This window comes from Hippocampus zosterae, chromosome 9, assembly GCF_025434085.1.
Source record: "Hippocampus zosterae strain Florida chromosome 9, ASM2543408v3, whole genome shotgun sequence".
NCBI lineage: Eukaryota > Metazoa > Chordata > Actinopteri > Syngnathiformes > Syngnathidae > Hippocampus > Hippocampus zosterae.
The window spans coordinates 12113428-12130083 of NC_067459.1; the positions used below are offsets into that span (position 1 = coordinate 12113428).

General features: G+C 41.3%; 3 protein-coding genes across 3 annotated transcripts in view; 1 reads left to right on the plus strand and 2 right to left on the minus strand.

The window, feature by feature from the left end:
* The window catches only part of LOC127607401 (PRELI domain containing protein 3B-like), a 157842-nt gene that overhangs the window by 68841 nt on the left and 72345 nt on the right, over positions 1 to 16656 (plus strand). The gene's annotated exons all lie outside the window — the stretch shown is intronic.
* On the minus strand, positions 1823 to 5778 carry timm17a (translocase of inner mitochondrial membrane 17 homolog A (yeast)). The gene is made up of 6 exons (XM_052075672.1): positions 5673 to 5778; positions 3832 to 3931; positions 2777 to 2840; positions 2583 to 2711; positions 2385 to 2495; positions 1823 to 1980 (listed from the first exon to the last, which is right to left on the minus strand). Exons 1-6 carry the CDS (start codon positions 5696 to 5698, stop codon positions 1904 to 1906), a joined length of 507 nt encoding a protein of 168 aa, XP_051931632.1. The 5' UTR covers positions 5699 to 5778; the 3' UTR covers positions 1823 to 1903.
* On the minus strand, positions 7740 to 16341 carry lmod1b (leiomodin 1b (smooth muscle)). Its single transcript, XM_052075635.1, has 4 exons — positions 15532 to 16341; positions 11479 to 12773; positions 10399 to 10708; positions 7740 to 9292 (listed from the first exon to the last, which is right to left on the minus strand). The coding sequence occupies exons 1-4, from the start codon at positions 15976 to 15978 to the stop codon at positions 9266 to 9268; spliced, it is 2079 nt and encodes a 692-aa protein (XP_051931595.1). The 5' UTR covers positions 15979 to 16341; the 3' UTR covers positions 7740 to 9265.

The following is a 16656-nucleotide window of genomic DNA, read 5'->3' on the forward strand; positions in this document are numbered from 1 at the left end:
GAAATCACTCAGCAGTCCACAAAATGAAGTCTTTTTTCTTAGACAGATATACAGTACTTAAATAACCAACTATAGAAGTTTGATGTCCCCCATCCATTCATTTTCTGATACGCTTATCCTGACAAGAGTCGCGGGGCGTGCTGTAGCCTATCCCAGTTGTCTTCGGGCAGTAGGCAGGGTACACCCTGAACTGGTTGCCAGCTCATTCATTGCAGGCCACACAGGCGAACAGCCATCCGAGCTCAGGCTCACACCTAGGGACAATTTAGAGTTGTTGTTGTTGTTTTTTTTAATTAATGTGGAGTACTCAGGTTGGAGTGGCAATTCCAACCACTCAGCATTTGGACCGAACGCCACTTTAGGCAAATCATCAAATTGCTAATCTACACTCTGCGATTTTTGCCTAACAGTTACCACAGTACACCCTGTTTTTGTTTTGAAATGTATAGACTATAATGGATTTTTAATCCATATTTTTATGTTTGAGAATTTCGTACTGCTCTAGGTTTGCGGTAAGACAATGAGTCGTTATGATTTCCGTACAAATTCGCCGTAAAAACAGCGAAGCCGTGTAAGTCTCATTTGTGACGGCCGCCCTCTAGTGGTTAATTTCATCAACACCATCAAACATTGTTATCTACTATACTAAACGAAAAGACAAATTAAAACACATTTCTGTTTATTGTCTTATAGTACAATCTCTCATTGAGATTGAATACAGGATGTAACTACCCCTTCCTTGCATGAGTTCCACCATTCAGTTGCAGTGCCTTTGCAATCATGCCTTTCCCTCCTGTCTCTTTTGCATTCAAAATGCAAAAAGAACATCTGCATAGAACACCCAGTTGACTCATTACTTTGTAAGAATAAATACATTATCTTGAAACCAACTGGAGTCAATGTATTATATGCAACAAGAGACCTCGGCGAGCTCGAGCATGTTCTATTTAAGGCAAACGAGCAAATACAAAGGGGAGCCTTTAAACGTATACACAGTACACTAAAGTATAATAAATTAATCATGCTTTGTGTTCTTCGCATTCCGTAGTCAACCGGATCACCTGGCCAGCATCTGCAGTGGCTGCGCTACAAGTATTCACCCCAAATAACACCTTAAAAAAAATCAGTACAGCGGAACCTTCAAATATGAATGTAGTTTGACCAACATTTTTGAAAAATGTGCAGCGAAAGTCAAAAATAACTTTTTAGGAAATTGCCACAAAGGGTATACTGTCAGTGATGATAACCACAGAAACAGAAAATGGAACTTTCATGACACAGGGATGTGTCATAAATTAAGGGATTTGTTATTACGGTAAGTATTATGTTATCCATTTGTGGTTTTTGGCTAAGTCGTGAAAAGCTTGGCAGCTAATGGATTATTTTTATCATGCACTTGTTTTTTTGTACTTTCCATTTCACCACAAGAAATGATTGCAAAGGGTGCGGCTGTTCAGTACAACGAGAAAAAGAATTCACAAAATTGACACTAGACAGATGCAAATGTAAATAGCAAAGTGGTTAATGACAAGCAGTGAGGGACTTTTGTGCTTGAAGGCCAAATTCCACTTCTAAAAGGAAACCATCGCCAAGATCATTCATAGATGGTGTATGTATAAACTTTGTATTTTTTTTCTTTTTAATAACATTTCCGTCCATTTTAATTATGCCTTTGTATTTGTGTGTGTACGCGGGCATGCCCTTTTGGAGGTTCCGCCGCACGTCTGGAAAAAAAGGTGCATTTTAAATGAAAATGCAGATGTCACTGTGCAGTCTCAGTGCATCATGTGGTGCGGGTAGGGGGTCTACTTGTCCCTATGGTTATTCCCACTTTGTAACTCCCACAAGGAATTAAAAAAAAAAAAAAAAAAAGCTAAAGAAGGGCGAGAGGAAATCGGTCCTTTCACTGATATTGTCGGTAGTCTCCAAAGGGCGCGGCGGGCATGGGGGAGGGGGCTGGCTCCTCTGCAAACTGAGGGCCTGAAACACCAACACAAATGAAGTTGTTAGTTTGTTGTCTACTGTATATTGTAATTCCAGGGCTGTTAGTCATAAATCAAGCATAGAAAACACATACTTGGGAAGCATGCAAACAAATTGGTCGGCTTATACTGTATTTATTCATTGTTAGGCCATCTCCGTTGTTTTTTTTAAATGAGCTCGGTGGAAGGATTTTTTTCTTTTTAAATCAAAAACAAAAATGAACATCGTTATGCATATGTAAGGAATACGTTTAAAAAAATATATATTAAAAAAACACATAATCTACTAAACTAAACGTTTTATACATTTTTCTTCACTTAGGAAATAAAAAGTCATATGGGCTGTACTATGGATAAATGTATAAAACGATATCACAAAAAATAAAGGGTGGTCCAACTTGCCTGTCGGAAATTGTGAGGAGGCAAACCTAGACAGCATGATCCCGGCGCCCTCTATCAAGGCTAACAGGATGCCCCCCATAGCCGCAGAGCCCACCATGGCCACAGGTCCATCTGTAAAAAGGGTCAGTTCATGGTTCGACGGCAGGTGTGTTGAGGCCAACGCGGGTGGAATCTTTTCTAAAGCGTTTGTAGACTGACTTCTGGCGGCGAGGATGGCTCCCGTCATTGCACCGCTCGTGATGGAATTCCAGGGATCCTCCTTCCCGCGTACCTTCACCAGGCCACAGTCGATCATGGAGAAGAGGCCTCCCCACACCGCAAAGCTACCTTATAAAAAACGCCAGAGACATTGTTTGTCGATGGCAAGAGCATAATTAATGAATAAATCTTACCTCCAAGCTGTGGAGCTCTGGTCTTGATAGCAGTCATGCTGCCTCTCATTCTGTGATTCATTCCCTACAGATCACAGCGTCAATAAAAACACTTAGAGTCTGAAATGAAAAACTTTCAGGGCACATATTATGAATATATTGACATTTTAATAGTTTCTGGCTCTGGAAGAACCCAACCAATATAGATTTTTTTTTGTTAGGACGATTCCGATATCTGTCAGAATAAAATTCCAATAACCGATTAATCAGCTGATTCTCAGAGTATAATTTCACCACTGCCCTGTGAAAAACATGAATACCCATTTTTGTAATTTACATTTTTTTTAATGTTAATGGGATGCCTGAAACGCGGACACCTCATCAATGTAAACATTTAACAGTCAAGCAGTAAAATTACATCCAAACAATCAAACCTGTTTCTTTTTCAAAAATTAACATTATACAGTACAAAATTTATTTTTATGTTTATATTCTTCATCTTTATAATTATATATATTTCCATATCGCCCACGATTTGCGGGGGTACACTGTACCACCCTTATACCAAGTTTCTACGGCCATGACTCAGAGGCTAGGCTGGGTGAAGATCGAGAGCCACTTACAAGCAACGCTCAAGAGTTCGTTCGCTAGATTACACAGTCTGAAACACTATCAGGCAGAGACACCCACAAGTCAAAGCCAAAAAGAGGTAAGCAGAGCCGCAGTGAATTTTGTTTCCCTCATGTGGTTACGGGCATGCAATTGCATGAGACGGTATTGGACCCGCAAAACAAAAAAAGGTATAAAATGGTTACATTTCTTGAGCCTTGAAGTATTTTAATGACAGCATACCACAGTTAAATTCTTGAAATACTTTGGAACCGTTATGGATCATGAAAAAAAAAACTGTCTCTTTCAGTTTAAGAACCAGAGTCGAGGGCAGTTTTTGAGGAAGCTGTTATATGCCACCAAGGGAATGTCTCTGACGCTCATGTGATTATGTTGATAATTTTAATGAAACAACTATGCAAAAGTCATCATGAGATTACATGGTACAGTGTTGTGAGTGGTTTTACCGAAGGTGCGTTCCTGAAGCCTTTTACTGCTTGGAATATTCCACCTCCAATAGCCCCCATGGTGAAGGCACCCCCACAGTCGTCCACAATCCTCCAGGGACTGAAAACATTAAGAAATAATTCAAATTCCATGTACAGGAAAACATCGCTGATTCCACCGGGCTGTAAAAATTATACAAATAACAAATTATTTGATTACAATACATGTGTCTATCTTAAACTAATTTTTCGATATGGACTAATGCTATTGCAGGCATGTGCAACACTCCTCACTCATTTCACACTGAAGCGAAAGTGCAATGTGTATGTCAACAGCTGATGAATAAAAAATAACAATCATAATAATAATAATAATTAAATGATGTGAAGGTAAATTGTAAATAGTACTGCGATTTATCCATTTGTGTTCATTCATTCATATTGTATTTAATTGAAAGATGTTTGTTGTTGTTTTTTTTTCTCTTCTTTCTACATACATTCTTGCTGCTGGAGGCTGTAAATTTCCCCATTATGGGACAAATAAAAGATATCTTATCTTATCTTATCTTAACAGCACATCGACAAATCACCTACACAGAGAGTTATGTATCGATGTTGGTTAATTTAATTTAGCCTACCCCGCTAGTCAGAACGCATTCTAGTGCCCTAACAAGTGGTCAAGAATAGACATTGCCGCCGCATTATTGACCAAATGGTCAGAAAACAAACACGTAATAAGGACGCTCATACAGAAGCTGCCAATGTCCAGAATTCACTCCTTGAGGCAGTTAACAGACAGCTAACTCTACCCTCACATTCGCTGACACCCACATCACTTACCAAACCAGCCCTCAACTTCTCAAGCCATGCACAATCAAGTCAAAGATATTAAAGGGAGGAACGGGAGGATGGTGACCATAAATGGGCAAAAATAAAACTAGCATCTCAATAATAATAGCACTGCGATTTATCCATTTTGTGTTTATATTGCACTTAATTGAACTGTGGTTGTTGTTGTTGTTTTTTCTTCTTTCTACCTACATTCTTGCTGCTGGAGGCTGTAAATTTCCCCAGTGTCAGACAAATAAAGGATATCTTAATGCAAGCAATTTATTTATCCAAATATTGCACTCAAATACTTAATTCTAAAACAATTCTATTGCTGCAGACTCAATTCACGAATTCACCCACTTTCCATTCGAGAAGGACATTAGATTTGTTTTCAAGGACTCTGTATGCATAGCGAAGTGACAAATGTGCAATATATGATGAGACCGAGCAAGACTGCGACAAGATTTATGACTTGCTTGACATCGAGTAAGGACTCAACTTGACTTATTTGGGATGTGCATGTGTTTAAATCTGATAAACATTTAATGACTGTTTAGTAGAGTTTAAGGACTCTGTTAAACAGTCATTAAATCGTTATTGGCATATTTTGTCATGTTGCGCAATCATGTAGTCTCAGGTTGGCGGGGGTAGCGGGGTTAGCTTATCAAATATCTACAGCTAACACGTCCTCCACTAGACGTCATTATATGCGCTCAATGTGTCACATTCGTTGGTATTGCCGTTTGTGAGCAAACAGTGAGCGAAGTTATCGAAAAATTACGTGATGTCATCTTAATTTGTACAGGAAGTGGGGAAAGTCCGCAAGGTCACCACAACGTGCTTTTAGCCACGATGTCATGCGGCTAACACAATGTAGCGTCGGTTTAGCATCAATGCTAACAGCAGTAAACGAGGCGGTTTCTGATGAGTCTCGTGGAGGGGGGGATAAGACAAACTCACTTGAATGAGATCCTACACCATGCTGTGCTAAAGAAAAAAAAACAATTCTTATTCTTGCTGAAAGGACTCACCACGGCTCTCTGGCATATTCCTCCATTTTGTTCTTCCGCTGTTTCCTCCCGTGCCGGAGCCGGAATGTGACGACTGAGTGACGCTATGACGCAACACCCGGCGCTTAAAGGGGCCTCCCGGTGCATAAACAATGGTGGGAAACTCAAAAATCGCCAAAATGTGATACTGAGGTAAAATGTATCAAGTTTAACACCATAATTCATAAAAAAGTAAATATCAGTGTGAATAAAACGTATTATAAGTTAATTAGTATTTCATATTTATGTGCCTACTATTTTGTTTCTCATTACAAAGTAATCAACGGACGGAAATAATCATTAACACTATTCTTGTTATTATATTTTCATGTCATGTATTTTCCTTTTTACTTTTTATTATAACCTGATTAAAATTTAAATGAGAAAAATATGTACGCCACTGTATTGTCCAAACTCATTGTTGAATAAAAGTATTAAATGAAAATATTTATGGATATAAAGCACACGAGTTATTCCAACCAATCCAAATGAATAAATAAAAAAATGAAGGGTAAATGGACATGTCATTCGACACACCCATGGAGAAGACTGGTCCTTGTAATACAGTACATTGGAAAGCATTTTTAAGACATGACCACACGAGCCCAGGTTTTTGTGTGTGCATATTTTTAACTGCATAAGTCATAGCACACACACTCCCCGTTAAAGTTCGACCCCGATGTTTTCATTCCTTCCCAATCAAACATTGTTGTTGGTCAGAGGAACAGCACACAGAGCAGCACACAGAGAGCAGCGACAGATTGGCCAGCAGCCGGCTATTAGGAACCACAACGGAATGAATTACAGCCCAAGCCTCCATAGAAGAAATGACCAAATATAGACATTTGGGGAGATGTAAACTGGCCTTCTGCTGCTGTTCTTTTTGTCTCCACACTAGACAGCTTCCACCCTGCTCACTTCAGCAAACAAACTATGCAAAACCATCAACGTGATAATACTTTGTAATAGATGTGAACAGAGCCTTTCAGACGTCGTGGTGGTAATGAAGATGTAGACGAATGTATGCATATTTAAGGCAAATGGAATTTGAAAAGTGTGAATGAAGTCAAGGAGATACAGCCATTGAGTCAAAATGATTATGGAATTAATTTGTTGTCATGAAACCCCGTTTCTCCATTATTTTAGTCATGCAATTAAAAGAAAACGGACTGAAACATTTAGATTTATTTTCTTTTTATCCAAAGACAAACATTAAAAACATCTATTTGTATTTTAAAATTTGCAAATTTTTCAGATTTTTCTCTTCTTTGTACCCATAAATGTCACAACAATCTGAGAGAATGCCAAGTAAATACCATTCGGAACTGGGAAGTAGCTAATCACATAATAGCTACGGTATTAGCAGTTAAGCAAGTCTGTGTTGGAATAAAAAAAAAAAATAATCGGAAATAGTTGTATTCATGTCTTTTTTGTAGCTCCAAATTTTGTGGGATATAAAAAAAATAATTGTGTATTTTTTTTGCCAAGATTTTCAGACATTCCAAAAATATATTCTGGATCATTATCTTTCTTTCTATTCTCTTTTCTTTTCAATTCAAACATTTAGTGAAATATTTTCTTTTTAGGTTTACATCAAAAATTGTTCAAAAACTATTTCCAGTGTTTTATTTCAACTCAAATGTTTCTTTCTGTAGAAAAAAACCCTTCCGATTTTCTTGTATTTTTTAAAAGCAACCATCCAAATTATTTTGGAGAGACTTCACCTGTAAAATCTTGATGTACAAAAATGTCCATTTTCCCCCCTTTTAATCTTTTTCCTTAAAAAAAAGATGTCTTTTTAAATCCCAATTTTTTCATCTTATTATCCAAAATTGTTTTGAATCATGGAAACATTTTTATTCAATAACATTTAATTAATACCATCTTTCTTTCATCACAGTAGGATGTATCAGTATTTAAAAAAATAATGAAGAATGTTTTTTTAAAAATGGGGATGAAAACACAATGCTCAGAAAATGTTGAATGATTAAATTAGAGCTGTGAATAACCAAACCAATTGGTAATGAATTGCTTTTGTGAGTCAACAGCAACATAGTAAAGCGTTTTATTGAAGACATACAGGCTCCGTTAGAAAGGTGTGTCATCGCAAAATGGAAAAAAATAAATCTAGGTTACACAAAGAGGAAGTGCCATAACGTCATCAAAGAAAAGACCTTCACTCAAACGTTATCAATCAACAGGAAGCTTGATATCAACCTTACAGAAACATACTGTAGCTATATTACATGGACATTACATACGATTATCAATTACACTAGCTAAAATGATTCTGTACAACATTTATGAATTTGTACTTCCTGATAAGTCGTAATTAAAACTCCTTAGTGGCGTTTTTCCAAATGAACTTTGCCTGAGATTTATTTGACTGGAGGCACTCAGGGTTTGGTGTTCTTTTTCCCAGAGCCACATTATGTTGTTGTTTTTTAAACTGGGCCATCGTGACGTATTCCCTGTTGTTTTCATCTCAGTTTGGACATATTAACTGACAATGGCTTTAACAACTCAGGTGGGGGACACACACGCCACCAATTGGTCCAAATTTGAGCGCTTTTCCCCAATTCTGATCAAAGTCAGCTCAGGCCAGAATATTGGATGTGTCTGAAAGATTACCTTTGGGTGGTTATACGGTGGTATGAAGTGTATCAAGAGGGATTTTTACTTCCTGATCCGCTCAGAAAAAGTTCAGTGTCGTCAACTCTAAATGTTGAAAGCGGGGTACACGCATAACGACAATCGTGCTAAATTTGAATATTTTCCTTTTCTGCCGATCAAAGTCAGCAAAGTCCTGATTATTGGATGCCTCTCAACGATTATCCTGAGAAATCATTTTATGGTGTGGGGTGTGCTAAGAGGGATTTTTATTTCCCGATCAATCGCCAATGTTGAACTTGTTCAATATGCACCAAGGTCAAATCCTTATACGTGTGTATTCAACACAGAGTTGGGCCATGGAGTCCGGGATTTTGACATGAAAAATGGAGATCAATTATCAGCTAGCCTGGCTTGTTCTATTTCTTTTCCTACTACTTCTCTTTCTCAATCATGCTTCCCTAAAAGTTCAGTCTTCGTACAACGACGGACATCCAGTTTCGGGGTTGAGACTTATGATTGTCTGTTGATATACTGTATGTGCTGTGTTTTGTCGGCCACTTCAAGAACACCACACATGAAAATTGCAGTACAGTAATGGTTTTTTCCCCTCATTACGTGTGTACACTATTTTCACTGTTTTCTCAGGCACTTGCATTCATACGCGATACAATATGTTGTATTATGGACTTCATCTAGTACCTATTAGTGCAAATGACCAGCAAAGAGCGATATGAGTCCATTACTGCAAAATGGACGACTGGCAGAGACCATCGTGGCCCCTGTTCTTCACAAGGGTCCTTTGGTCCAGTATCCCACGGGAAGTACTCTGGGTAAAAGAGCGGCCTCATCGTCAAAACTGTCATTCCTGCAAGATGGACCCTCGACCCGAGGGAGGGTTTGTCTTGTTGCGGCGAGATATCCGTTCGACCGTGTTTCTTACGTTCCAGATGCCACGAGGAAAATCACTGCAGCCACTTGGGTACAGGTACCTGTTGGGAGGTGGGCGGGGGGAGCAAAACGTATAAATGGACTCGGCATGCGGAAATCAATAAAGTGTTCCAGTGTGGCTATATCATTGAAATTTGGGTTTTCTAGTCACAACTTTGCATTGACATTTAAAGATTGAAATTGGTGACCCATTAATAAGGTGTTTTTGCCATCTTATCTTACAACCGGCCACTTTACAAATGCATTCTGAATTGTTCGTTTGCTGCTGCACTAGACTGGAGCAATCAAATGTCCGTCCAACAAAGCAACACAGTCTTTAAATGAGAAAAAGAATTCACTTTCCTGTCAATTGAGCATCTCACCCGAATTCAGTCATTTATTAATTATCCTGCTATTTTGCTGTTCAAATTTGGATGTTCTCCGCTTTAACGTGGTTCCAGCCAGACGTGTGTGGAAAGTGTAATTGATACTTCAAGCACTTAAGTGCATGATTTAATGCGCTAGATGTGTCATTCTTAGGTTAACTGAACATTTAATATGGTTTCTCCATCTTTTCTCATCATCCCTTCGTGAGTATGATACTTCTAAGAAATGTAGCATCCACACAGGCAATGATTGCTGACTTAGGAGCGCCTCTGCAACGTGTTTGGGTACACAAGAAGCCAGTCAAAGCTGTTTCTAGCTAGCTGCTTCTGTGTAAGTAGCACAGAGCTTCCGCTTGACCCATGACTACTTGTGGTCGGTGATGTGAGCCCAGCGCATCTTTTTGGAACCATTTCGGTGGTTCTTCTTTTATTACGTTTCTTTTGGCTGTAGTCTCTGCATTAGAGTCTCAGTTTAGTGATTCAATACGCATAATGAGGCTCAAAATATAAATTGTACCCGGAAACAGCAATTACAAAATTGCTTATTTTGAGCCATTTTGGGGGGCAATGTTATCATGTGTGAGGTTACAAAAGGTTACAACTAAAAGGAATCAAAATGTCACTTGTCGTTTGTTTAACGTTTTGTGAACATAAAATCCAGTTACAGTCAGTTATCGTTCTTTTTTTTCAGTTAACCAAAATATTTTTTCTGTCCTAGTTTTAATTATTTTAAGCAGCTCTGTTAATTACAACAGCGTTAGTTCTGTGAACATTGGATGTACCTTCTTGAGTTGTTGGATGTTGCTCCCCCTAATGGAGGCGAGCAGCTGATCCCTGGAGTTCTTTGCGCCCCCTCGGTTCTTCCCATCCAAGCTCCTGCGCGAAACCGGAGTCAAAGAGTTCCTCAAGGAGTCCACTTCCAGCATGAGAGGCGGAGGAGGTGGGGGCGCACCCCCAGGTGGGGGTGGGGGCGGGGGCGGTGGTGGAGCAGCCCCGGCTCCCTTCTTGGGCCTCAGTTTAGGCGAAGGCATGGGCGAAGGCATGGGGGACGGTTTAGGGGACGCCTTTGGAGAGCTCCATGTGGTGGAATTTCTGGAATACAGAATAGGTCCGTGAGTATCGTCATATACGCTAAACAGATGTTGCAGCGCCGTCTGTACTCAGATTTCAGTTGCTTAAAGGGCAACAATGCTGTCACATATATGCTAATTGTTAGCTCGTGTACCAATCGAGTTTCCCATAACCGAAGAGAAGTGTAATTACTCTCCATAATGTGGTATTGTACTGAATATGTGTCTTTAAGTGGTGTGGCCTGGCGAGTGACAACAGGGGCTGAAGTCAGGATGGCTCAGTTGGGTTGATCAGTCTGGATGTGGGAGTCTGGTTGCGAGTTGTGGCCTACAGCAGATCCTTGCAGATGTTGTCATTTTGAATTTGTGTGTTCAACTGTTTGTTGTGTTCAGTAAAGTGCTGCATGAAATTGTACTTTAAACTTATACTTTATAAAAAAAACTGTTTTTGGTCACACTGCAACAATTAAATGGCCCTGCTCCTTCTGGTGTGCTCACCTGAGCCAGTATAAGACAAACAGATATATAGTTCAATCAGATGTTTTTATGAATCCCACCTAGCCTTCTAGACAGTCCTTGCCTGTATGCAGAAGCCAATCATATTGCAAATGGTTTGACCTGCATGGGCCTCAGTGTGTAGCCTCATTTGGACAAAGTGGTCCTTTGATACCCTCAATTAACAATACAGGCCCCTTTGTTTGGGGGCGTAATTCTTCGGTCTATGCTATTTGCGGCAGGAATGACTCCCCATCACTGCATTAGATAATCCTATTCCCATTTCCCATTACACACCTATGGGAGCCTCCGCCACCCGGCTTGGGCACTTCCAGAGTATCCTTCTTGTCGGTTCCATTTCCGGCCTGGGCCTGCTTCTGCTCCTGTAAACGTCTCTGACGCTGGCGGTCCATGTTACGACTTAGGATGTTGGTCGTGGTCATCCTGGGCCCGGCCAGCTCGAAGTGGTAGCCCAGTTTAAGAAGAGTGGTGTTCTCTTTCAGCACCTTGATCATCTCCATCTCTGTCTTGCCTCCGCAGACGTGCCGCTGGTTCTGGAAGCGGAGCTCGGTGAGGGTGGTGTTGTAGCGCAGCGCTTGTATAAGGGCCAGGATGCCCTTGCCGGTGAGATGGTTGGAGTCCAAGTTGATGCTGGTGACGCTGGAGTTGTGGTGCAGCGTGCCGGCGACGGCGTATGCCACGTGGTCGTCGGCACGGCAGTTGGCCAGCGCCACCTTCCTGACATGGGTGTTGCGGCGCAGCGCCTCGGCCAGCTCGATGAGCGTCTTGGTCTTGATCACCTCTGAGTTGTTGACGTTGAGCTCCACCAAGGACGGGTCGTCGCCTCGGACCTGCTCCAGGAGCTCGTCGAACATGCCGGCGTCTTCGTCGGCGACGTCTTCCTCCTTCGTTTTGGAGGTCGGGGCCACGCAGTTGGTGAGTTTTTCTCGAGTGTCGACTTTCTTCTCTTCTGCTTTCTGTTCCTTCAAGTGATCGCTGTGGTTGAGCAGTTCTTCACCTCTTCTCGCTCCATCCTCCTTCTCAGAGGCTTGCCGTTGGACTCTGCGAGCCGCCTTCTTTTCCTTATCCTCATCCTGGGGCTTCTTCTCCTCGGGAGTCGCGTTCTCCTGCGATTTGTTCTGCTTCTCCAGCATCCTGGAAAACAGTCCCTGTGTCCTGAAGCTGTCGGATCGCCGAACCCGCTCCCTGCCTGCTTCCTTCTCGCTCTTCTCCCGTAGCCTGGAGATAATGTCCTTGGTCTTGGTGTCATCTCTTCTCCTGCAGTCCTCCCTACGGGCGTCCTCCTTCTTCTTCTCCTGGAGCTTGGCTATCACGTCCCTTGTTTTGCTCTCGTGATTGTCTCTCTTGTCTGTCGTGCTGTTGTCCTCACATGCTGTTTTCTCCTTACAACCATCCTTTAGGTCTCTGGAGAGCTGACTTTGACCCCCTTTTGAGGATTCTGGAACTTTCTCGTCGCCGTCATCAACTTCGTTTTCTCCCGGTCCTTGGACTTCAGTGGTGTCGTTGCACTTCTGGCTCAGGTCCGTCTTTCTCGGGTAATCCTGCTTCCGGCTTTCCTTCTTGGGTTGAGCCTGTATGAGGGAACAAATATGAGCATGTTTAATTCACAGTTGAACCAGACCATGGAATTTAAGATGCAAGTCAAGCCTAAAGTGGAGGACACATGTACTGAGTGATAACATCTTAATCAATTCGTTGACCATGAGGGACTTCACACATGACAAGGATAAAAAAAAAATCCTGTTCATACTTCTCCTATCAGGTGTGTACTCCAGATGACTACCACAAGACATCGCACGCATGACATAACCATTGACAATCATCTCATTTCACAAAAGGTACATCTGTAATGCCAACACTGACCTGTGAGAGGCAGTATGGTGGTACAGGGCATCCAAATTGCAATAAATAAAAAGAAGAAGCAAAAGAAAAAGTGAGGCTAACATTGTTTCATGACAATTACAGAATCTGTGGCCCAGGCAAACTTTATGTTCACCACACAAATCAATGCATAAAGACTTTTGGAATCGTCTGTTTCAATCTTTTTTTTTCCCCCCCAAGAATACCCGGGAAGGAAAATCCTTCATAACACACACTGAACCACAGACTAATCGTTCAGGATCATCTTTTAAAGATAACTGATAATTGGGCCTTTGCTAACTGCGATTGGAAGGACGAAAAAAAAGGCTTAAACTCGACTCAAATATTGTTGTGTGTACTCTGCTTTGCAGCAAATGTTTACAATTGTGAACCCCAATGTTTTCGGAGCATTTCAGACATGTTTGACAATTGAGTCCAGGTTTGCAAAAAAGATATACTGTACCGGTAATTGTAATTCCCCCTCCCCCCCTCCGATATTGCGATTAGGATTTAATATGGGATTATTTTTCCAGGACCTCTTCCCATTAATTGTGTAACACAAAAGTTGGGAAAAGTCACTTCAATCTGCCCTGATGATCTGTTTGTGTTAACCTCGCCTGGATCAAGCTCAGCCTCTGCGTCCCTTTACGACCGTCCGGCTTCTCATCCGTCTGCGACACGCCATGTGTGTTTATAGTGGCCATCTTCTTTTTTTTTTTTTTTATATGGCTCAGGTTTGCCAAGTGTTTGATTTGTGATCCCCGCCGTGAGCCAGGCTAGCGGACGCATCCTTAAAAGGCAGTGAGCGTAGGAGCGATCAACCGAGGAATTCCACCGAGGCCATGGATTAAGGAGCCGTACGCCCAACTGAGTGCACAGAAACTCCTCGACAATGGACCACAGTGCTTCAAATCAAATCAAATCAAACAAAAGATCATTAAAAAATATGTGTACAACATTCAAAAGGGGGCGGTTGCTTGCGAGGGGTTGAATGTCAAATGTAATCAGGCCTCGGAGGGATAAACAATATTTTGGGCAGCCCGTTGGGGATCTGATGGATCCAGCTGGCCTCTTGCTTCAAACCACCCACACAAACAACACATGGATACATGAGGTCTCAATCCTTAAATGCATCCTTCGTTTTCTATAAAGCTTGTCCTCGTATGGGTCATGAGGTAGCTGGAGTCTACCTGTATACCAGCTGACATTTGGTGAACGAAGCGGGATCCACCCTGGCTTGGCTGCCAGCCAAAATCACAGGAGGCACATTGACAACTAACCACTAATGCATCTTTTTGCTATACCCTTGTCCTGCGTATCCCAGATGACTTAGCGAGAGAAGTGGGATCCAAACTGGAATAGTCCCAAGCCACTCACAGAGCATTAAAAAAAAAAAAAACTCCTTCCATCTGTTTTCTATTGTGAATGTCCTCATTAGGGTTGTGGGTGAGCTGGAAACTATCCAAGCTGACTTTTAGTGAGAGAAGTGGGATCAACTCTGGAGTGGTCAATCGTCAGTCCGAGGCAACATATTGTCAAACATTCACATTCACACCAATGGACATTTCAGAGTTTCCAGTTACACCTGACGTTTGATGAGTGGAAGTGGTCAGCCAATCACAGGGCACACTCAACAAATAACCATTCACACTCATGTTCGTGCCAGTGTTAAAATAATTTGGGCTTTTTCATTTTAGTTAGTTTTATTTCATCTTCACTTTTGGTTTCAAATTCACTTAGTTCTAATTAGTGTGAAGAGCAAGTTTGTTCATTTTTATTTATTTTTTCAGAAAACGAGGGTTGTTTTAGTTTCGTTTTCATATTTGCTAAAAAAATTAATAGAATATATGTCGAGTGCAAAATAATTTTTTAAAAGAAAGGTCACAAAGTACTGGGATTGTGGAATAAAATAAATGACAATTCTTAAAGGACTCTCAGACTGTCCTTTGCTAGTTAGGGACCTACAATACCGAAATAAATACATTTGAAAGGAAAACCGGGAAGCACATGAATGATATGAATGAATAAAAATGAAATTATAATTCTAGTTTTATAAACATACTATATAGTTTGCTTGCACTTTTCGAAAAAGCTTATTTGTTCTGATTGTCATTTTGTGAATGAAAATATTTTGACTGTGTTAGATATTTTCCTTAATTTTCGTTAACTATAATAAACGTGGTTTAAACCAAAGGACAATTTGGAGTCTTCAATTCCGACTGACCTTTTGGTGGCAGAAGTGGGATGCACCCTGAATTGGCCACCAGCCAATCGCAGGCACATCACTGACACTCACACCTATGGACAACTCCAAGACGTGAACCTAACATTAATATTTTGGGGATGGGGGGAGAAGAAGTAGAAAGATCGGAGTTGAGATTCAAACCCAGAACCTCAGAACTGTGAGGCAGACACGCCAACGTTTGATATGCAGCATCTCAAATGAGACGCAAAACAACAAGACTGTACCTGGAGCGAGTCCTCTTTGTGGCTGCTTTTGGCATTGTGGTGGTTGTTTTTGCCTCCGGCGGACTCGCCTTGAAGGCTCACCTCACCGTCCTCCGGGTTGACGTCGGGCACTTTCATCATGTCTTTCTCCAGCTCCTCCATCTCCTCTGGAGAGAGCGTGGACAACAGGGTATCCAGGTCTGGATCCTCACTCACCTGCCGCCCCATCCGGGTTAGTCCTCTCACTTTCCACCTGGACATACTTAGACAAGATCTCGTTTGAAAACTGCCAAAATAATAAATCAGGGTAGCAAGTAGCTTTGAGGCCAAAATATTCCCATACGTCCCAGAAAGAGCGAGGCGTGGATCCCCGTTTGGACTCACATGCTTGCAAAGAGGGCGGCCAGTGACGAAGGACTGCTGAGAGGCTGGGACATTCCTTGGAATCCTGGGAAAGTGCATGTCCATGTTTAGAGGACGGCGCGCTCCTTTAAAGGGAATGGGAAGGGCTGCAGTTTACTGAGGTGCCAGATGAGTTAGTGTACACACAATTCCTCTCATTACACAACTGCTATTTTTGTTCATTCTGGATTTGGTTTACTTCGTTTTTTTGAGGGGACTGGGAAGATCACATCAACGTTTAGGAATGGGCAATAGCGATGACATGTATTGCACAAATGCACAACAAATAATTATGGCGATGCCTTGAGATACAAGTTTAGGTACTTCTGTGACCAACTCATTTGGATCTCAAATGACCTTTCGCCCTTGAAATGAACGGAAATGCCATGAACCTATTCAAGCCTCCCAAATAAAACCAACGCCCCAAAAGTCTAATGTTTATGTTTATGAAGAATGACTTTTCCTCTTTACGATCAAGATGAGTTAAACTTCATAAATGCAGATATTTTTAAATGTAAAGAAAATGTGCGTACAGTAACATGTAATATTCATCCAGCCATGCATCAGGTTTTTTTTTTAAATCCACTTATCCTCACAAGTGTCGCCGGCGTGCATGGGGCCTATCTCAGTTGTCTTCGGGGAGCCGGTGGGGGACACCCCGAAATGGTTGCGCATGTAATATTCAAATGTTCTTTTCTCCATCGATGGAAAGTGGAAGTGGACATTTGATTCGCTGCCATTTGC